General features: G+C 44.5%; 1 protein-coding gene across 9 annotated transcripts in view; it reads right to left on the bottom strand.

Moving 5' to 3' along the window:
* Positions 1–23713, bottom strand: part of CADPS (calcium dependent secretion activator) — a 225979-nt gene that overhangs the window by 95205 nt on the left and 107061 nt on the right. For all 9 annotated transcript variants that reach the window (XM_075095783.1, XM_075095787.1, XM_075095784.1 and 6 more), the window contains exons 7-11: positions 21927–22038; positions 17571–17710; positions 15419–15485; positions 7066–7174; positions 5768–5980 (exon numbers count right to left, since the gene is read on the bottom strand). In XM_075095783.1, the coding sequence (XP_074951884.1) occupies positions 5768–5980; positions 7066–7174; positions 15419–15485; positions 17571–17710; positions 21927–22038 (641 nt within the window). The remainder of the gene's footprint in view (positions 1–5767; positions 5981–7065; positions 7175–15418; positions 15486–17570; positions 17711–21926; positions 22039–23713) is intronic.

Raw genomic sequence — 23713 nt, 5'->3', positions numbered from 1 at the left:
GGAAACCTATGAATTTGTATTTCATAAGTTAGAGTCCCATGCTTCTTAAAGCACATAGAAGTGATTTACAGGCTTATTAGTTTTAAATTCATGCAAGTTATGTGAGAACGGAATTAACATTTTAATTCTGCATTCCTGCAAAGAAGCATCTGCAAGTTGACAATACAGAAGACACAGCAATGTTCTCATGATATCTCTAACTATCTAAAAAAATAAAGCAATTAAAGCACAAAACTAATAATCTAATAGGATAGCAATGCATTGTAGTGCAAATACATGTAATGTTGCCAGAACCAAGTTCATTCATTCATTCACTCTTTCTTTCTTTCTTTCAAAGTGGCAAAAATCCGTATTTCCATCAAATTAAAGTTTTTCTTTTTTTTTTGCAGTAAAGTCTGATAAGAATCCTCTTTGGAAATCCAAACATTTAGAAAACAAAAAGAAGAAAGAAAAAAGAAAGTGTCTGCTGAGAAGGAATTCTGCCTGCTACCCAGGGGTATATTTATACACACACGCACATACTCACACACAGAAAAAAAAGAAGAAAAAAGAAACAAAAGGAGGAAGAATTAAAAAAAGAGTCTTGTTTGATGGCCAGGAGGGATGGCACCGCCTGTTCCTTCTCACAATTGCATTCAGGTACTCTGGATACATATTTGCCAGCTCTCATGACCCACTGATGCTATTCCCTCCTAAGGAAAGCAGGCACTCACCAGGTATTAGAGAAGCAGCTTTTAACACCAATAAAGGATTTGTACTGTGTGTATTTAAGGCTGAGCAAAGACTAAGGAGAAGCTCTTTTACAGCACAAGTTTGGGCTTTTATTTTTTTCAAAGTAGATATTCCAGTAGGAAAATGTAAAACAATAATTCCCCTGACGTATTCTTTGGCAAGCATTGCTTTGATTGGTGATTGAGACCCACGCTGAAACATGGATCTACAGTAATTTGGGGGATCAGCAGCACCCCTCCGTCAGAGCAGGTCAGCATCTCCAAACCCGGGGTGACCCAGAGAACCGCCGCTTGCTGCCAGAATCATCCCCTACCGAGTTTAGGGGAGAGGGAACTACCAAACCTCGATGACTCAGGCTTGTTTTCACAAGGCATGTGCGCAGGGGTTTTTTGGGGGCTCCTGTGGAGTCCTGCTCCTCATCTAGGTCTCTCAGGGTCTCCTGCCCTACCTTTCTACGCTTTGAGGTTTCCACAGTTAGCCCCGCACACTGGTGCGCTGCACCAAGCTAATCATCGGCACGGAGAGAAAGGATATTGTCAGAGTGCAAAATGATCTGTTTTCAGGCAGGAAGCAGTCAACTCGATGTAAATTCCATGAAACAAAAGAAGGTATTATTTACAGTTTTATTGTGATGTTAATTAATATTTACATCTTGGAATGAAAAATAGAAATGTTAATGATTGGCTTTACTAAAAGGATCACTTGATGCCAATGTGAAAGCCAGGGAGAGAAGGCAATTATGCAAACATCACATGCATCCTAATTTCAGTATGGAAACTTACATTTCAAACCTCAGTTCAGGAAAATAACATGGAAAGTTTGTACTACAAAATCTAAACATGAGAAAGATTTAAGAGAAAAAAAAAGCACATTGCATATGTCAGATAATCTAGTCTGATTATCTGAGCTGTGCTAGCTACAGGGAAGCACTTACCCTTGAGTCCAGCTAGAAGTTAGCAGGGTAAGAAGGAACAAACCAGAATAACATAAAGACTAGCAACAAGGCTCAGGAAAGCAGACAGGAGCCCTAACCTAGCAGCTAAATATTTGGGTTCAAGCAAAGAATGAAAAAGAAACTTAAAGAAAAATCAAACCAACCAAAAAAAAAAAACCAAACCACTTACAGCTGAAAATTTCTTAAGCAGCTCAATAAACCTTGCTACTTATTATGGGGGAACAAATCATTACAAATTCTCAAAACAACCAACTCTTTGTATATGATGTGATTAACAGTCATTAAATATAAACAGACATTAAAAAATGAAATAGAAGCACAAGTGATATGTAAAACAAATACGACCAATCTTTCATGTTAAAAAGAAAAGGGTTTCAAAAAAAAAAAAAAAGAACGTTGAGCATGTTTGGGAATTTTGTTTGATGCATCACTAACACAGAACGAACAAAGATTGGTGCTTTCAGACAAGTGACCACTTTTATGAAGCTTAAATATTGCCAAAAGGTGTAATATGTATTGGCAGCATTATTGACTACAATACTGTGCATGATTTCAACAATAAACAAGAACAGTTTTGGGTTTTTTCTTTTATAATGCCAACATTGGAGAAAAGCACAGCTTTGCGCAAATGGAGTTTTTCTTTTAAATTGTAGCAAAACAAAAAAAGCAAAAACTTTTCACTCTAACAGGTATTGTTCACCCACATAAAAGGAATTGTAGAGTCATACAAAATTAATGAATAGCAGGATCTATTTTTTTTTTCCAGTACTTAAATTGCAAATAAAATAAACTCCACCCTGGTTCGGAGCTGTCTGCTTACTTCCAAGTCAAGCGCTGCTATCGAACTGCGGATGAGAATTTGAGTGCTGCTTGAAGTTCGTATTTACTAAGTCAAAAGAGGTGGGAACCAAATGAATTCACTATTTCTCCCAAGTTTCCCCAACAGCAAAATATGTTCTTCTCAAGTTTCTGTTTAACAGACAGCTCCATGACAGGAGCGGAGGGCTGGATTTTCTCTGCATGTGCATGCATGTGCATGTGCCATCTCGGACTGCTACAACACAAAAGCTCTAACAACAGTTACTTGTCAAATGGCTTAACATTTACTTCTTTGCACATCCTCATTCACCATAGCCTCTAATAAGCACAAAAAATATGACAGGTATAAAGATAAATGTACAAGAATCGAATCTCTCGCAAAAGTTCTTACCTTTCTGCAGGCAAAAAAAAAAAACAAACCTGCCAAAAACCCCAAACCAAAACCAAACCAAAAAACCCAAGCCAAAAAAACCCAATAACAAACCAAGACCCTTTTAAAAATGCAATACTTGATGTGTTTGAATTTCAAGACTGAAGGAGCTGAGAAATGTATTTGTGCATTTAAGACTCCTGATAAGCCATTATATGTTGCATGCATGACTCACTTCTGCTTCTGATTATTTAACTGCTGTGCCCAAAGACTTTTGCAGTGAGCATCGCCACATACAAATGTTGAAATATGAAAAATGAGTAGCCTTTGCTGTTGAGATGAAGCTGTACTATGGCGTGCTGCCCTCCTCCTCTTGTAGGATGAAGGTTCTGTGGACAACGAGCTTTCAGAGGGATCTAGATCCACGGGAGGAGGACGAAGGAAGACCAAGGCAAAACACACTAGCCCAGAGGATGCTGAAGTAGCAAGTAATCATCAGACTGAGGAGCCGACTGGTTTCCTGCTTCTATGCTTTGGCACAACACAACTGGAAGGGTTTTCCAGTGCCTCCAGCAAAAAGGGGAGCCTGCAGCCACCCATCTTATGGGGAAAACACAGTGCGGATGGAAAGAGGGTGGTGGCATAAAAAAAGCTGAACGATCCTGATTTGGAGCTGGTATAGGCATGAGAAAAAGTGAGAGAAACGGAGGTCAGATCCTGACCCACTCAGATGCCTTGGAGGGACTAGAGGGTGAAATCTCAGCTGTTTTCACCAGAGGCAGGAATGAGGGATCCCTGCCTCCTGGCAGGCAAGCGAGATGGAAAAAGCAAGGTCAAACCTGTGGCATTTCTATAGCTTTGAGCACAGTCAGGCTGAAAGAGGTCTGCAGGACCATGAGCAGCACAAGTCTTTGCTGGATGTGCTGGGCTGTGGTTAGATGCAAAATCGACTTCGCTGCTCCCTGGCAAGGACTAGGACAAACCAGCTGCCCCTTCTCAATCCCAGTAACCTAAGCAAAGGTGTTCAACTCTCCCCATGCACACAGTGCTAGGCTGTGCATGGGGACAGCACACCTGAAGGTCCACAGCCCTGGGCATCCTCTTTCTCCTCCAAAGCTCCTGGCAGACTTTGCTACAGCTGCTGCCAGGCAATTACAACGTGTCTGGGAAAGGGACCCTTCACCTGACCCCACATACTGGTCTGGCAAAGTGAAAACTCTGTAAACACCACGAATTTACCCAGCAGAAAAATTATCCAGGCCTGATGTCTGCAGGGATGGGAGAAGCCTAGAGGGAAAGGTGATTCCCCAGTTTGATATTCTCTTGCTGCCTTCATCCTGACCTGCAGGGATCACGCTGGGACAAGCAGCAGTGCATCCTCCTTGCACCAACCACACAGCTGAGAGCGTAGTTCAGCATCGCTTGTTAGAAGAGCGACCCACAAGCAGCATCCCTCTGCTGCTCCCCCTTGCTACACTTTGAAGGCTTTTAGCATGTAAAGCAGCTGTAGAAGGACCTGTGCCTGCTAGTGAACCTGGGCAGAGGGACATACAGCCCGTGGGAGTTCTCTCAGGCATGACTCAGCCAGGTCTAGAGGCTAATCACAGCCAGTAAACTTCCCGCTTGCAAGAGCCCAATTCCCGCCTCCCATTTTGGCTTTCTGAGAGGTGACCTTCCTTCCCAACCCCAATCCTTTACACCTTGCACCCCCAAAGCCAGGATGAAGAGGATGAGGGTCACTCAGATGAAAACCCTGACTATGTGTTTACCACGCTGCATCATGCTACACCCTCACTGACAGCAGCAGCAATCCAAGGCAGAGGGAGTCCAAAATATGCAGGCACGTGCAGGATTAAAAAAAAAAAAAACAACGAAAAAAGCAGCAAGCAGAGGTTTTCAGCTGTAACACTGATGATACAGATGTATGTCTTGCATTGTCATTTTTCTATAAATACTGACATGAAGTTAAACCGATATAAAAGGCGGTCAAATTATACTGATAAGCAAGGGGCAGGTTTTCTGAGTTCCTTACAACTAAAAATTCTCTAACAGCTTTACAGAGACTATTTTAAATGTTAAAATCTGATTTCATTAGGAGAATTTGCTAATATTGACCACTTTTCCTTATTTTACATATATGCTATGATACTAATTCTTAAATTTTGCTGAAACTAGCAAGAACTGCTGTATGTTACATAACAAAGAGGCTCCAGACGTGTGATCGAGACCTTCAAGAAAAATGAGCGAGGCGACATTCGTCTGGTTTATAATCAAATTACATTTGCAAGACAAAAGACGTTGCTCTAAATTTCAAATTAAGCAAACTGGGTATAACTACACAGGACAAGCAGCATAGCTACGACTTAAAAGATGATTGCTTTAAATTCACATCTAACTGGCCTGCAAAGCAACCTGTTAAAAATACCATATGTTTTCCTACAGTTGAATATTCAACAGGAGACCTCTTTTTGTGTGTGCATTTCGTACTTGCAAGATTTGCACCTGTAGTTCTGAGCACGTGATGCATTTGATAGACAGCTAATGGCGCTAATGAATCGCTCTGATCTGGGTGTGCAGTTTATTGTGTGGGGTAAAACGCATGTCTGCAGAAAGCAAGCTGGGTCTCAGGCTCTCAGATCCCACTCTCTCCTCCATCAAGTATTGCACTTTAAAATACTAATTGACAAGTTCCCCAAGGAATTTTGTTTCTTGGGCTTGGTTGTGCTAAACACACAGGTTAACTGGGTCTGGATCCACTGATGTAAAAAGCATCTTAATGATAATGAAAAAAAATTCATTTTGGAGTCAGAGACATGTGTACAAATACTACAACAGTGCCGAAAATCTTTCCATCAAAGACTTCTGCTCTGTAGGAGAACTTTTTTACTTACAAAATTGAGAGATTGGGGCGTCTAGCTGGGGTACATTTCCTCCTTTAGCATTTAGCTTTTGCACTTGGGTAGGCGGCACGGGTTTGTGAGACTGGCCAGTGGCTCGGTACATGGCTTGGACCCACAGGATACGGTCCTGCTCATCGTCACTTGCAAAAATCACTGTGTCTCCTTCCTTCACAGCGTTGAAGAATGCTCTGCCGCCCTCCAAACCTGGCAGGAGAGGAAGAGACAACAGAGTTTTGCAGGCTTTGAGGCTTCCCACCCCACCACTGCCCCAGGTGTCCCCCCAGCCAGCCTTGTGCTGCCCCTGGCTCCTGGCTGAGCTCAGTCCCCTCCCCTGCACCAAACTCACCTGTGAGAGAGCCTGCCAGGTCCCCAGGTAGCACCCTGCACCGTGATTACTAAAACATGCCCCGGTGCACTTGGATTAATTGCTTCTCTCACCTACAGCCCCATCTGTGCAGGACCCGTACCGGTTGCACCGCTGGAGCCCCATTTAAAATGAGTTTTGAGGGGATGTAGTGGGAGGTTGCCCATTAGAGTGAGTGCACCAGTGCTCACACTGCAGAAAAGGTGCATGGGTGATGTGCTTATTTCTGTCTTTGCCCTGATTCAGCATCCATCTTCCCATCCCCATAACACTGGAATTAACTTGGAATCAAGGTCTTGACAACCAACCTACTGTGTCTTCTCTCTGGGGATATCAGTACCCAGGGCATGGTGAGGATCACCATGCTCAATGTGTTGCCCCACCAAAATAAAAGAAATGTGGTGTTTCTCCACTTGAAGAGGGTCTCAGCACCATGTCCACAACAGGTACGAGGGAGCTTTCTAACCCTGCTCCTTCCGCTCACACCTATCAGAGAGAAAATGGGGCAGGCAAAAATGCTGGGTTGGTCCCTTAAATATTTTCTACAATAAAGACAGGCATAGCTGCTAACCTTTTATTTAGGGAATATAATCTGAAGGCACAGGCTAGGATCATCACTCGATTTGAGCATTCAGTTGACAATCAAATTTCATTGGGATTTAAGCATCTAATTCACTTAGGCTCGTCAAAGAAGGTGAGTCTTTCCCTCCTCTGGTGCAACTCCTAGCTCAATTCCTTAGATCTATTCATAGTAAAGTCATGCATGGCTATTGATCAGTATAAACACAAGCATATTTATAATAATGCTGATCACAGTTCAGCTGCAAGCGAGGGGAGAGAGAGAGAGGACTCCCGTTTGGGAGCCGTACACAGCATGGTGAGCACGAGCACCTGCGGGTGCAGCAGCAAGCTGTCGGCCCCGTACCTGGCTGCGGGTCGGTGTAGTCCACAGTGTATCCGTCGAGCTGCAGCAGCTCTTGAGGTTCAGCTTTTTTCTCCCGGTAGCTGCACATAGCAAATGTATATTGACTAACCTGAAGAAAATCACAAAGCTAAGATGGCACCGGGTGGTCACGACAAGGCAATCCAAAGCGCTTAGAAATGCCGTACGCTGACGGCGTGTTTAGAGGGGCTGGGGGTGGTGGGGTAATTTTGACGGTCATTGCCCATACGAGACAGACTAAACTTTTTACCAGGCTTTTGCAAAGCTCGCTCTTAACACACCCTGATGCGGCAGGCATCTAATTCTCCGCATCAGTACATACAGCGGTTTAATTTCCTCCAAAAGAGGAAGCTCCATGCTTTAAAACCCTCTATCATTCATCCCCAGACAAGTGCAAGAGTGACACCCTGTCACAAACAATGTGAGCTAAATTGCTAGGTGCCAGTCATATTAAAGCAATCTTAAGATCCCACTGATCTCGGCAGTTGTTGTCATCAGTGCTGTAAATGGCAGCTCTCACTCCTCTGAGGTACCATCTGCATGACACGATACATTCAATGTCAAGCTCTTGACGGAAGCCGACTCAGCTGCAGGGGCTCTGCCAGGCTCCTGAATTGCCTTTAGGAGGCCATCAGGCTGCATCAAGACCCCGCACATACTCGTCGAGCTGCAATCTGGATGGTCAGCGAGAAGCTCGTCCAGGGAGGAGAGGAGAGGAGAGGATCCTCCGTGCCCCCGGGCTAGGAACTCACGGGGAAATTTACTGTCAAATGATTTCAAATGACTTTGTTAAGGTTGTGTCACATCCTGGATGCCTGACGTAATTTTATTAGCCTGGACATGTTCCTGACCTCTGGAGGAAACTTTAAAACTCTGGTGGGTGGCAATGGATCGTGCTCGTCATTTTTTGGAAGTTGGGAGAGATCCTGAATGGCGGCGAGCGGCTGGGCCAGGGGATTTTACCTCCAAACTCCCGTCAAATAGCTCAGCTACAAATACACACGCAGAGCCTATTTTGGTGCTATCTGTAGCTAATAAAATGTCATTTATTTAAGTCAGGGGACCCATCTATTGGCGTAGTGTCTCCCAGCCGGCACTTGGTATATTGCTGCCCTCTACGGGCTTCTGCTAGCTGCCAGCCTGCTCTCAGCAGCCCTGCCTGCACCGTGCCTTCCTCCAGGAACAGCTCCAAAAGCCACCTAAGAATAAACCCTATCATTAACACATTTGTGGGAGTAAGACTAAAAGTGATGCTTTAAGCATCTTGCATCCTCCTTAAAACTACCAGCACTGACGAAAGATTGACAAGTAACAGACCAATAGCAGGAGCACACCAGTGCATATTCTATGCTATGAACTTTGAATGCATACCATCATACCGGCAACACAAAAATTAAAAAGATTAACACGAAGAAATCTAAATATAACCTAGTGCCCCACAGCACAATATTCAGACGACTCCTGCGGTGTTCATTCAGTTATACTTGCAGTATATTGCTGCCACCTCCTGGAGAAACTCTTGAATGTGCTTTATTTACGGTAAGATCCTGGAGTTTTCATCTGAGTGGTGAGGATTTGATTTCTCTGTGTTAGACAGCCTGAACTTCAGGGACTGCAGGATAAATGTAATTCCTGAAATGAGTCAGTACTAACCTACGCTGACATTGATTGAAAACATTAATACAACTCTCGTGTACGCTCTGTAGCAACAGGTAAAATTCATTTAGCAGTTCAGTTTCTTCTTCTCTGACCCTGAACATGAGGTCTGAATTTCAGGCCCTTCTTCATGTATAAGTAATTTGTCTCATCTCTGGACCCAGAAAATATTCTTCATCCCTATCAATAAGCCAACCTGCCAACACAACAGTAATATACGGAAACACATACAGGCATTTCAGAGCTTATACTTCTCATGTTAAATGTTATAAAAGACAGAAGTAGACAGTAGGCTTTGGTGGAGCCCTTCTGGGACAGAGGCAAAGCAAACCGGTCTCTTCTATTAGCATTCACATGATTTTCTTGGAAGAAGCCGCCCTACACCATTATTAGAAGAAACCTACAGGTGGGTCTACAACATGCATTAAGCCAGAGCTCATCTGGGCTCACGTCCTCCTTCTCTACTCACACAGGTCAAGTGCGAAGCCCAAGCACAGGATTGCCCAAGAGCCTGCTGGCAGGAGGCAGGCTAGGAGCAGGCTGGAGGGAGGAGACAGTTATCGATGGCCTCTGGAAAAGGTGCCAACAGTGCCATGCAGAGTGCCTGCACCTAAATAACTCAAGCGACTGTCCTCAAGGACTGGTGTAGCAGCCTCTCTGTCCTATCCTGCTGCCTAATGCATTTACTGCTTGGGGTCAGAAATAATCTGATGCCCTGGCTACCAGTGCAATGTGGCTCCTTCCATTTATGAGTGGTGGTAAAGCAAAACCTGACAAAATGAGATTCTAGAAAGCTCGATATGTCACAATCGTGCTCTGCTGCTGAACAGCACTGTAGGGTCAAGTGGAGACTGCAGCTTGCCCTTTATCAGTCCTCTAAAATATTGCCCTTTACAGAGCCTGCTTTCTGTAGAAGCTCAGAAGTGGCCAGACGAGTGAAACAGTTAATAGCAGAAATTAATCTTACAGCCTGCTGAGTTCACACCGAACCATAGCTGAGTATGAGAGCGAGCGAGCAGATGGGATGGGCAAGATGAATGGTTTGAGTAATTGGAAAAAACACAGAAACAGAGAGGAAACTGAAGGAAGGCAGAGGAGAAATCTCTGCCCAGTGAGGGACAAACTCCCAAAGCATCTGGGATTTCATCCAGAGACTTGATGAAGGCCAGGAAAGGAGCATCTAAGGAAGCTGAACTGAGCAAAACTAAAAGAAGGGAAATAATCCAAGGCTGCCCTGGCTGGTTCACTACAAAAAAGGGAAAAGAAATAATTTGAGAGAAAAGTACAGAAGGAAAAGAAAGTGGGGAAAAAAGATAAAAAGACAAAGAAATTCAGGAAAGGGGAATTGGACAGTGGGAGACAAACGCCAAAGTTCACTATTCCTGGGCTGCTAAATTAGATCTGACTTTCTTGGCACTCGACTATATTCTGTCATCAGCTATATAATCCGACTGATTAATAAATACAGTAGATATGTATTAACCAGTCCTGACTTCGTCCTTGTTTTTCCACCAGAGACTCCTGCTCTAGTGAGCACCGCTTTCCCCAGCATCCTGCTCAAACCTGTTAATTGTCATCCCTCACACTCCGAGCTCAGTCATCTGCCTCCCCCTTTCTCACTGTTGACACAACACCGCCCCACTTGGGTTAAATTCTTAAATGGACCTTTCCCAGATTAACAGCATGCATTTTGTCCCAAGGGAGAGAAACTGTGCTAAGATACTGCCAGCTGTAATACAGCTTTCTGCTTTGATGGGAGACTCTTGTCCTCTGGTTGCAGCTGTACGTTGCCTCCCAAGCCCTTTCCTGACACAAATGAGCAGAGGAAATGATCTAGCTTAAAGAAACAAATGCAAAACCAACAGTTTTCACATCTCAGCACATCCATTCAGCCCTAAACAACTGCACATAGCAGTTGTCCTAACTTCTTTCTTCAAGCAGGAGTTGACCGTGTGCTCTCTTCGGCCAGGGCTGCATGGATGGGAACCTACCCCAAGTGAGTACGGATGGGACATGCAGGACCTACTATAGCCAGGTATAACGAGCTGTGGCATCTTGTATTTATCACCAACACTCAAGGTTTCTCAGGAATCACCACCTATGCCCAGTTCTCAGTGAGGGTCTAACTGAAAACATTATTTAATATGATTACGGGGACCAGCTATGGGTACTTTACCTTAACTTGAGGACCACAGTCTAGGACACTGGTGCAGCACACTGCAATTTTGCTGAATTATTTTCAAATTCTGTTGGTTATTCCTAGTTACTGAGCACTTAATTTATTTCATTTTATCCTGATTCAGCTGAGTTTTGCTAAAAGCAGGAACTGTCACTATTAGTCTAAATTATAATGAGTTCAGGGAGTCTGTCACTAGAACAATAGATCCAGGCGTAGACACTGCAACTGGTTTTAATCTGCTGAGAGTTGATCTGGTTCCAACAACATTCTGCAAACACCATCAGACACAATCAGCTGAAAACTGCTTCAAGCTACTCAGCAGACATGTCATCCAGGTACCATGGAGTGTTACTTCCCATATGCTGCCAGAGCACAGAAATGGGGTTATGACAAGAGAACAACAGATTCAGTCTGAAATCTCAATGTAATTAATTCACTTGCCCTTAAGAATCATTATAAGAAATTTCCTATCACAAAGCCAGCAAACCCACCAGAACCAACGATAGTGTTGTTGCCAGTACAGCACTTTAGATCTTGCAAAGAATTAATACAAGCTCTGTCAGCTATCAAAAATCCCAGCTTTTGCACGACTGAGGGTCTAACTGGCAAATTGGCTGAAATTTGCATGCTGTGCTCAGGCAGCTGATATAGCAACTTAGGAGACACTTATAACATCTGTGATGGATGTACATTTTCTTTCCCAACCAGTCACGGAGAACTTTGCCCTAAATTGCTTCATTGCTTTCGCTTACCACTGCCACTGGCGTTACTGTTGCCTTTACGAAGCATTTTCCTCACTTACGATGCCGTGGACCATTTCCATCCAAGCTCAGGGCCATATTCTGCCATCACTTTCACGCTGCATATCTCAGGATTTAAAATTAGGCAAGTAACGAGTCTCTGCCATGTAATTTACATCTAATCAGTATTCTGCTCTTCTGCTGCTCATCTCAAAGGGTGTCTATGAGAAGGGTGGGCAGCGTGCAGAGAGGACTGCGATTCATTCGAAAGAGAAAACTATCCCCTCCGAACGCATGGGTGCATGCTGGAGGAGCATACACACCAGTTCTGCCAGCCGTGCCATGCTGTAAACCTTCCCCGAGGGGTTGAATCAAGTCCACCCAGCAATGTGTGCACTGGAGAGGTGAGGCCCAGTTCTAGAAATGGCACAAAGAAACCGCTTTCACCCACTACACCCAAACAAATCATCTCCTCTCCTGTACAACCCTCGCAGCTACACAGACACAGAAGGTGCGAGGGATTATTCTACCCAAATTACAAGGCAGTTACTGCTCCTTTCCCCTTCTCTCCAGGGCTTACAGAAGCCAACTAGCACTGGAAATGCTCCCTGCAGAGCTCCTTTTTCTATGCGCGCAAAGCCTCCGTTCATACCAGCGAGGCATCACTGACACAAAACTGCCATCAACACCTTCCTCCTTGGTGCCGCCCATGCAGTTTGGCACCTTTGTGCCTTGTTTAGATGGCTATGAAGAGTTTGAGTATTTATTACCATGAATTTCTTAACTGCTGGTACCAGAAGGCAGAGCAGTACCACCAATATCACTGAAGGAACGGAGGCTGCATCCATCTGAAATGGGAAAAGAGGGGCAGAAGAGGGCACAGGACCAGGAGGAGGAGGTTACTCTACAAGGGACAAAAGAGGAGGCAGCTGCAAGAGAAGATGATACAGGTAAGGGACCGAGACAAGGGATCAGAAAGGAAACGTTTAGTTATTCATCTGAACTTACAACCTTGCCCTCTTGGCAGTGTCACGGACTGACCAGACCACTATATCCCAAAGGGACTTTATGCTTTGGACTCCACCTCTCAGCTCTGGTGCAAGCAGGAGCCTGGTACAAGCCCCTGAAACAAGGGCCGTTGCTTGTCCGTTCTTTACATAATGGAGCCAGCTCACCTTCCTGATGGGGTTATTCTCTGTCTGCCGTTTAGCAGAGTTCAGAGCATCCTGGACATCAACACCTTTGCTGCCAATCCCTGTTCGTACCAGCACCCATCCTTCGCATTGCATGAAAAGCAAATGACAAACATACGGACAGCAAAGTATTTTTATTCCATCTTTATTGCCTGCTGACATGTTCAATATGCTCAAACTACATCTGAGGGACTGCATAGAGAGTGTTTCTTGTTTATATTTGATGTACGGCAGAACACTTTACATTGCACCAAATGTTGAGCAAACGGTAACATAACAGAGAAGCTGCAGTGGCAGCTGGAATTTCTGAGGTGGGCTACAGAGACTCTCTGGGGGCAAAAGTCTGCTCATCTTATTTAGATGAATTGCTTTTCTGGCCAAATTCTGCTTTTATATGCCAACTGACAAATACAGACCTAGTACCATGAGAAAACATGGAATAACTCTGAGAGCTTCAATCCACAGCAAGCTGGAGAACATATAGCAACTGAAAACTAGAGAAGTAACTGCAACCACATAGAAAGGCCAGAAGAAAGGCTCCTTGAGAGAGGCATGGGAATTCGTGTCCAAACCTGCAAACCCTTGCAGAGAAGAGTATCAATGGATTTATTTATAGGAAAGAGGATTTGTTTTTTTATTAGGAAAGAGGATTCTCTGCTTTGGAGAGTCCCTGTTCACAGGGAAAAAGGGACTGAGAACTTGGTCTAATAGGAATGAATTATCTCTCAGGGAAAAGCAACAGTGTTTGCTCTACAGGTGATCACAGACTGCCACAGCACTTTTACTTCATTTCAGAACATAATATAATAAAGGAAACATACAGTGAAAAGCAACCCCTCAATCCCTGCCCACGAACATGGTCACTGCATAATGTTCCTAAAAGGCCTTTCCTACTTTATGGCCTCTCCTGCTTCTTACCCAGAAGACAGTTTGGGATTGACCTCCAGTGGTCTAGCTCAGCAAGATGCTGGCTTACCCTGCGAGGTGCCAAGCTACCTTGTCAGGGACCTGGTCAGTCCCTGCACAGAGGGTGCCTTTGCAAACCAGATGCCTCTAGGAATGGATTACACTGATCCTAAACCCATCACTTTTACCAAAAATCTAAATATATTGCTTGGGCAGATAGAGGTATCTCCCATAGCTGCTCTACACTAACTCTCCACTTCTGTGGCCATTTTGACTCCATTTGGAGTATAAAACGAGCGTTTAAACTGTCACTGTTGATCATACTTGGTTATTGGACTCGTTACTTAACTGGTCTCTCCAAACGGGCTCCTACTTGCATGGGTCACATGCGTCATAAATACCTTTTATCTCCCCAGGATGGATTTTCTTATCTGCCACATAGTTTAGTGCTATGGAAGCCAGAAGTGATGAACAGATGGGGGATGCAATTAAGCTTCTTACTGAGACAATTGAACTTGGAGTAATAATTAACTCAAAACAAACTAACCAGTTTACGCCAGGTGATTTAGGACCAGAGAAGCCACCTGTGTAAGGTGGAAGATGGGACTGTGTGGAGTCCTCCCCTTACTGGCACAGGAAAGCCAACACACAAGCACACTCCATCTGAAATGTGGAGCCTGCTACACCTGGTTTATACCATCTCAGTTCTTACACACAGGTGAAAACCTGGCCCCTCTGCGGCAGACCTGCCATCAGCTTCACTGGCAGTAGGATTTCACTCTCTGACTTGATCACTTTGGATCTGTGCTGGCCCAAGATCTCAGAGTACCTCTGTGATGCTTTCATGACAGGACCCTGCACAGAGCTTTTATTTCTCATACTTGGGTATAACATACCCTGGGGAACCCAGAGAGGAGGGAGAGGGAGATGGACCCAAAAGGACTCTGTGGCTTTATCAGGTTGGTGTGAAGATGGAACTGCTCAGGCCCATACTTCTGTGGCCAATGCAGCAGTTTCAGCTGCCCTTGGGAAAGTGAGGGAAGAGCTAACACATCAAGTATAGGCAGATCCTTTTAGGTCACAGAGGATATCTTCTGCCTGTTTCCACGACATTCTTAACTGTGATCAAATATACAGGTCTACTGAAAGTAAGAGGGCAGAAAGTGAAAAAAAGAAAAAGGGAAAAAGGAAGAAAGACATTGCAGAATGATCGATGAGAGCGGCAGACAATGAGAGGCAGTAATGAACATGAAGGCGAGATAAACAGCAAGAATGAAATACTGGCTCTGGTGTAGCCAGTGATGAAACTTCTGTAGATTTCAATAGACTTAAAATTTTACCTGGAGGCTCAAAAGGGAGCATTTGCACCCAGGTACCTCCAAGCCAAGGCAGACTGAGCTTCCTGCTCATCTTATTAATTCCTCACTAAAATTGGTTCTCCATTTCACCAAGCATTCATTTGCATCAGGAAACACAGCTAGAGGTCTGCAGCTGGGATATCCTTAAGAAGTTGTATACATTTAGAACAAAATCCATCAGTTAACAAACACCCTACACAGAACCACAACTCTGCAGCAATTATACAACACTGAAAATGGTCAGAACAAAAACTCAAATATTACATGTTGTGACTTAAGATCACTTCTAGTTAAATCTGTTACCTGGACCAGGACAAAGAATCGTTTCTTCCATCTCTTCCAAACATTTTTACCAATGGCCCATAAATACCTAGGAGAAAAGAATAGGTGAATTCAGTGCACAAGTGTTCAGTACACAAGTATGTTGTTCTCTTGCTTTTCAGTATGTTTTCCTCATACCTAGAAACTGAAGTTAATGCAAAAGAAATCACAAGGAGTGATTTCAAGACTTTTAAGCTCAGCAGCATTCATGAATGTGCTTATTTCTAGCCTGAACAAGTAACCTGTAAAGAAAGTGACACAAAAGGCTCCCATAGTCTTAATGTTGCACAGTATTAATTCTCTCTTCCTCTTTGTCTTTCACAACTTGCTCAGAATTTAGAAGCCCTTTAATGCCAGTGAATAGCTATGACATGGTCAGATGGATGAAGAATACATTTGCAACGGAAGAATTAAGGGAGATAAATCCCAAATGTTGCTTTAAGCCTTCACAAAACCATTTAGCTAAGGGGGGCTGTCAAAGAGAGGGATATTTACTACATCAAAACCAGTACCCAGGATCCCAGTATCCACCGGACTGACTAAACCAGGATACTCTGCTGAACAGCTTAAGAGGAATTCCTAGAAATCACTTGGCCACAGATATTCAAGCAAACTGAGTAACTTCTAAGAAGGAGCATATTTATTGTTTTCTACAAAGGAAGGATTAACTTTTAAAATTAATGTCAAAATTAGCATTTAATTTCTGTGACGAAGCGGCCACTGTGACACTATAATACAAACACTGGCAAAAATAGTGGCAGCACCAGACTAATAATAAACACAAGGACATTAATCAGCATTAATATGTTTTATGTATCATTATAATTACTTTAGTTCTGGCTCAATAAATAGGAAAAACATTCCGTTTTGGTTATGCTAGTGGTTCCTTACACCAGAACAGATCCAACATACTCTTGGTGAATGTTTAAGCCACAAAACTCCAAGTCATGCTAATGTGGGCACCGAGTCCTTGGCTAGTTCAAGAACATGGAAATAATTGTCCTTTTTGCTGTTGCTGCTAACATCAACAAAAAGACAATCTCAGTTCTGATAGCAACTTGTATTATAAACCACATAGTTTTAAGCAGCATCTTGTAAATCAAATGTTAGCTGAAGAAAGCCTGAGAAAAGCCAGGACTGCTCAGCCCTGTTGCTATCAGCTGCGGTCAAGGAAACAAATATGACAGGTGAACTGTCCTCTTGGCTTTGGTGCCCGTGATTGTGATGGAAAAATTAAACTTCACTTGTGGCTATTGGCTCTGAATTCATTAGCAGAGAAGAGAGGAGGAGGAGAAGGATGTAAGAAAAAGATGAGTGATCCAAACCATCTGATAATGAATTGAATCTAACACAACAATATGAAAATAAAAATGAAACAAAGTCACTTTTATAGCACCAAAAATATAATGGAGAAAGTGTTAATCAAAACAGTGACTTTCCTGGATAGTTTCTATTTTTTATCACATCCTCATGTCTGAAGAGCAAACAGAGGAAAGCCTTGCCAAAGGCATTAGCTAGATCTTCCCAAGGATGATCTAATTTGTAATTGCATGGCACGAAGGTGGAAGTCGGGGTGGCAGGCAGGGTTCTCCCTGGCCCCAGATCCTTTGACACTCACTTCTGGAGGGGGAGAAGTTTCTCTTTTAAACTCCCAGATGATTAGTCTTACTCCAGGCAACTGCCTACTCCAGGCAACTGCAATTTAATAGTGCTGTGTATCTCTGTATAAATAATGATGATCACACTGGAGCTTATTTCAAGTGGGAGGGGCACTGTGCTTTTGGTTCTGAGAAGTTAATACAGGGAAACACAGAATAACTTAGGAAATTATACCATTCTGAATAAGAGAGTCAGGAAGTTCACCTATTATTTCCTTACACGAAAAAAGCCTAGCAATTTCCTGAGGAATACTGTTTAAAATCTAAACTATTTGGCTGATATGCATTAAAAAGACTATGCTAAGAATATGGAAAGTGCATTATAAATGACTGAAATAATGCCACTTTTATATTTATCTTTCTTTTGGCCTCCCGTGAACTTGACAAAAAGAGTTTCTCTTCCAGAATCTTAAAAAAAAGAAAATTTCCAAAGCACATTCAAAACAAATTGATTTCAGATCAAGACATGCATTTACCCAGAGTGCTTCATGTTTTGAGGCTTATCCATTCGCACAGCAAGCTTGATCTTCAGGTCTTGATCCGGGCAGTTTTTAGAAACAGTCATTTTGTGCCACTCTGATTGCTTTGGGCTATTGGGAGTAGGGTGGAGAACAACCTGTAAGCATCAAAATCAACAATGTTAAGGGGAAAAATTATTCACAAAATGGGTTTTAATGGGGAACAAAAGCCCATCAGAGGAGCTACTTTTCCCCTAAAAGTCAGTCTGGAAGTTTCTATTCATATCAATGAATAGCCACCATCAGTGGTTTTTTAATTGCTTTTTTAAAGTACAGATTATTTTTGAGATTAGTTCATATATTCCTTGGCCCCTGTATTTACCAAGCCATTGCTCACGGGGCTGTGCAGAACAGAACTGCATTATCAGTTCCCATCATTTAAGGAAAGACCATGGTAAATGAACTTGCAACTGTCCAGGTAAATCAATCTAGATGTGATGGTGGACTGCTGTGGTTGGCAACCAGCAACAAGTTTTTGCTGAGGTGGCCCATGCAATCCCCCACTTTCAGCCTCATGCAATTCAGTCAACCTCCAGCCTTGCTGACATTTCCCCTGTGAGGTGAGCTGTTTCAAGGGCTCAGAAAATTCTGCCTAAAATGGTTCACCTTTTGCTACAATCAGGTTGTGAGGGAGCTGGTTTGATTTTTTGCTTACTGTTAAGACTGGATGCAGTAGGCAACATTTTAGATAGGCTGGTGTGTTTGACTGCACTGCAACAGCAGACAAAATCTGCATCACGCATCGTGGCATCAGAGGCTGCAAGACTCTCTGCTTCCATGTTATGCAGCAAGGAAATGATGGGTCTCCAGCTGGAGTAAATCAGCGCAACACCAATGACTGCAGTGGAGCTGTGCAGATGAACACCAATAGAGGTGTCTGGCTCATCAAAGGAACTGAAAGGCTCCAAGAGGTGAGTAATATTTCCTGATCATAGCTGTGCTTTTCCCACTCACCCATTACCCTTACAAAGCAGAGCAGCTCCCTCAGACAGTGAGCCACAGAGTACTCTCCCAGAACTACACCACATCCACCACCTTCTCCTAGTGTTTCTATATAAGCCTCTGAGGTGGTTTAACCCTCTTCCTCCAACGCCCATTCCTCTTCGGATGCTTTCAGTCTCAGAGGTGACTGTCCTGTAGTGACTGTCCACTGTCCTGTAGTGAGATCAACCTCCTTTAAATCCACTAACCTTTACACATGCAAAGTATTTTACAAACGGCAGCATTCACCCTCATTATTCGCTGTGCTGCCATCACTCATTCCTTGCTCATGCTTAATTCATGCTCCTGCCAAACTCCAGCCCAGACTATAATCTTGTATTCCTCTGCTCTTCAACTTTATTGCTGAGTCAACAACATAGGGGCTGTTTTCCATCAAACTATCCTTGATGGTATTATCCTCTGACGAATGATTTTGAAAAGTATTTTATTGCCTTCTCCAAAGACTGAGGTTAACATCAGTAGATTCTCAACTTCACCCTTATTCATCAACATTATTTATCACTCATTTTATTGAATTAGACTAATGCTTTCTCTGGCAGAAATCTGAAGTTCTTATTAGTTACATAGATAACTGAGCAACATCAGTCTCTACTGCATCACTCTTGGAAAAAAAAAAAAGGAAAACATTTAAGCAAATCCTGAAGAAAATAAGTGAGTCCTCTACACATGGTGGTGTTAGAAACACGGATGGACCCAAACTCTAAGCAGCCTCCAAGGACCCACTGCAAGGCAGGTCATGCACTAAACTGCATCTTTCAGTGAAGCAGCAGCCACTCAGGGTGTTTGGGATGCTCTCTACTTTGATTTCTAACTCCTTTTCACCAAAAGGCACATACACTTTGCTCAGTGTTGTTGTAACTCAAGGCTTCCCCTCTTTGCTCTCAGTAGATGAAGTCTTGGCACAGCTGAAATCCGTGGGAGCCTTGCCATGGGCTTCAATAGGGCCAGGATGTATTCCCATGCCTTCAGCTGCCCATCCAGCAGTTTAGGGCTTGGGAGCATTTTCCAGCTCTCCCTTCGATAAAAGTGGTGAAATGAGGAGTGTCGGCTGGTTGCCAATTTAAAACTTGCAATAGAAAGTGGGCATTGTACATGCCTGGCAGAGCACAAAGCTGCTTCTCAAAGGGCAGCTGAGCATGGGTGTTTTTGTGTATAAAACCTGCTTCCTTTCTCTCTCCGTGCAGACAGGCTCATGCCCACTCCAACAGCTAAACCAGGGACTTAGCACACTCCTGATTTCATTATTTCATTGAAAAAGAAATCCCGAGGCAGCCTGAGCAGACACGTGTCATCTCAGCCACTCCGGGGCACACCAAGCATCCCTTTGAAGTTTGTCCGACTGAAAGCACTGGTGGCCCTGGGCCAGGGGAAATCACCGCCCGGCTCCCTGCACTAGCCACTGCTGGCCCAGATCCTTCAGACTGCACAAGCTCAGAGCTGAGGGATGGCTTCCTGCTGGACCAGGAATTAAAGTGCATTGGTGGGGCTGGCTCATCAGAATTTCAGGGCAAGAGGGGTTGCTTTGGGGCCTGACATCTTTCTCAGAACAACATGCACAGCTAATTGCTTCCCGAGACCAACAAAGTCAGCACTGCTTATGGATGCCAGTGGAAACAAGATTTACAAAGCAAGCAGGCCTACACCAAGTGTAACCATCCAGGGAAAAAAGCCCTGAATGGCATCGCGGCTGGCCGGGTGAAAAGCTCTGCTCAGCATACTGCAGTGGATAAAGGCAACAGTGCTGGGCTGTTTGAAGAACGAGGTTTTGAAAATAATCCTGAAAAATGCTGTGCAGCAAAGCAGCTGTAGGTCTTCAGCTGGAGTACTGCAGCCTGGTGGGGTCACCCTCTTCATGAAAAAAGGAGCCGGACAGGGAGAAAGGAAGAATCAAGGTGTGGATGAGGAAAGTCCAAAGGGGCTGTGTCTCTTTGAATAGAAGACTGAGAGGAGAAAAGAAGGTGTAGCTTTGCTTTTCTCTCTCTCAAGTGCAAGACCAAAGGATGTTACATGAACATGAAAACCTAAATAGCTAAAATGAACATAAATTGTATGAGACAAAATCACATGCAGCACTCTCCACCATAAAAATATAAATGAGATCAACAGCTCACTAGGACCTGGAAAAACATTTGGCACCTGTATGAATAGGATGAATAAAAACCCAGGTTAATTAGGGCTTTGTTTTATGGACACAGACTCTCCTGTGTCAAGGCACAAGCAGCCATGGAGTTAGCAAGAAACACCCCAAAAGGTTAGTCCATAATTGTAAATACCATACTTGGGCTTGGCACAGGATCAGTGGCTTTCTTGGCTATGGCTTTGTTGGCCAAGTAGACAAGGCGGAGAGCAAGGTGTGCTGCAGAGCTGGGCAGAGAGCCCAGGCTGCTCCTGGAGATCGCTCAGACCACACTGAGCTGTGACATGGGAGGTGCCAAGCCCATGGGTAAGCTGCAGCCTCTCTTCCTGTGAACTGGTTTTCATGGGGTCTTCACACCTTTGAAGAGCTGAGGAAAGGATGGCAGGGAGTTTGCTGCCAGTTATGCCTGGGGCCAACACAAATTACACAGCTGCAAAAAAATCCATGGAGACTAACTGAAGTGTCCCAAAGCCACAGAAAAATCTCATCCACAGATATTCTGGAGCTGTGGGCTGCAGCAATGGAGGGCCACCAGTCCCAAGGTGCTGGTTTAGGGAGCACAGGTGAGAGGCAGAGATGGGGCAGGAAGGTTGGCTCTGTGGCCAGTACCCCAGGAATCTGAGGTTTTTGCTATTAACACCATTGATGGAGGAAATGTACCCCCACATTCCACTCCCCAGTCCAGCCCCACTGAAGCCACAATCCCCGAGGGAGCCAGGATTTCAAGGCCTTTGCAGTGAGTACCACAGTCAGTGCTTTCAAATGCTCAAACCGTGCACCGGCTGCTCAGCAGATAGGAGAGCAGCTTAACGCTCTCTTGCCAAACTTAAATCCCTTCTTTTTGCTTCAGCATAATCCCCTTTTCTGCCTCAGGAATGTCCATTTCCGTAAGCAACTTCTAAGGCTTTCCGGACTGCCAATATCACACACAAGATCCTCTGCCTTTGCGGAGTGCAGGCACAGCCAGCTGAAATGCTGCCATTACAAACTCACAACAAAGACAGCATGCGAGATGCACTCCTTTCCAGCAGTGGAGAGCTTGCTTTTTTCCCTCTCTCCTGAAGCTTGGCAAAAAAGCAGAGCATGTTGTGCTCCAAAGATATTTCCGTACAGGAGAGATTTCTCTAGAAAAGCAGGGCCAGAAGGAAACATTATTAAACGCAAAATCTCCTTACCCTCCCAAGCTCTTTGTCCTCCAGAGCCAGCACTCCCGTGCTCTCCGTGAACAGCTTCACCTTCACTGCAGGAAGCGCGTGTGTTGTCGTGAAGTCTCCTTGGGTGCCCCAGCTGTGAAAACAGGGAGAGAAAGATGTTCAGCTCCACCGACAGGTCAGCAGTGCTACACCTTGGGAGTGCAATGGTTAAACAAAAATGTCCTGTCTGGCACAAGCCAAAGTGGCTGGGATGTCTGAGTGACAAGGGCATTAATTATCTTCTTGGAGGAATGTGGCACAGATGTTTGAAAAACCCACGATGGTTCTTTGGGGAAAAAAAGAGTATTTGGGAGCAGCATGAAACCAATTTAAGAGAACTTTTTTATTTAGAAAGAACATAATGTCTCCTGCAGCGACAGCCTGCATAGTCACAACAGAAGTTGAGGATCGAGGACATCTGCACCTAGGACATCTGCAATCGCTCATGCCTCTGCTCCTCTCTTGGCTAATTAACCTCTCCTTCCCAAGTTGACAGTGAGGTTTGCTTCCTCTGAAGAAACCCCAGTCTAACCTGGTTCCTCTTCCAAATCCCAACCCCAGCCCAGATTTAAGTTCAAGCCATTACGCCTAAAGTAATCCTAGTTTGCTGGGACTGCAGAGCAGGACACCGGCTCCTTGGGGACGGGACAGCAGTGGCCAGGAAGCGGCCACCTCTCCAACTATGCAATCAGCTGACACCACTGTCTACTATTTGTACACCCTGAGTCATCTCCTGGCTGGTCCTGTGGCTTGGAAAGCAGTGCTATGGAGGCTGAATGACCCACAGTATGTGAAAACCCCCTCTAAACATGCACGTTTTTAGAAGACATCTCCAGATGTGCAGAGAACATGAACCCATTCCATGTGGGACCCTCCAGTCACAGGGTCCCAGCCACAGTCTGCCAACATCTATGGCCAAACGTGCCATTTTAAGCCTTAGAAGGGGATCCCACCCCATTGCTGACCTTCCCCGCATGAGTGTGGGAACTGCCACAGCCCTGCAGCCCACTGGAGGGAGGTCTGGGGACGGGCCTGAGCATCTCACGCTAGAGGATTGCTCTCTGGCCCTGAACACTTGGGGAAGCTTTGAGGACAGAGTGCCAGTTTGGCCACAGCCCTGTCCCCATCCCTGCAAGCAGTGTGCTGCAGCTGGAGCCGCTGCCTGGTGGCACCAGCGAGGGCTCACCTGAGCTGTGCTGGTGAGCATCCTCGTGGGGTTCTCTTAAAGATACCTGGAACTTACACAGCAGTCAGCTTGGATTTAGAGAGATAAAAGGGAAAAGAAATCTGTGAAATATCAAGTCTGTTCAACATCCTAAGGGCCACGGCTTTTCAAATAGGCTCACGAAGCGCCGCCACAAGTGGTGCCACTCACACCAGCATGTCAAACTTCTCACCTATGCTCAGGTTTCTGAGATACAGGAAAATGCTCCTCTCTGGCAAACAGGCACAGACGAAGAGGATTACAGAAAAAAAATTAAGTGGAATTTGAACTAATGTAAGCTTTAAACAATTTTGAAAGTAGCAGAGAAGAAAATACCTTCTGCACTAAGGGGTAAAAAGTCATGATGCTTTTATGTTTGAGACTTCACAGCTGTTTTTCAAGCTTTGTTTCTACAGTGTTAGAAACTCATTAAAATAAAGCCAGACAGAAACTACCGTACAGAGCTAAGCAAAGTACTCCTAAAACTGCACTTGCCCTTGTTAGCAGGGAAGAGCTCAGTCAAAGATGAAGGGCAGGGGGAGGACTGGGGAAGAGTGCCCCACTG

Source organism: Phalacrocorax aristotelis, chromosome 6, assembly GCF_949628215.1.
Source record: "Phalacrocorax aristotelis chromosome 6, bGulAri2.1, whole genome shotgun sequence".
In the NCBI taxonomy this organism is placed as follows: Eukaryota; Metazoa; Chordata; class Aves; order Suliformes; family Phalacrocoracidae; genus Phalacrocorax; species Phalacrocorax aristotelis.
The sequence above is the reverse complement of the archived record's forward strand: the minus strand, read 5'-3'. Positions and strand labels throughout refer to the sequence as shown.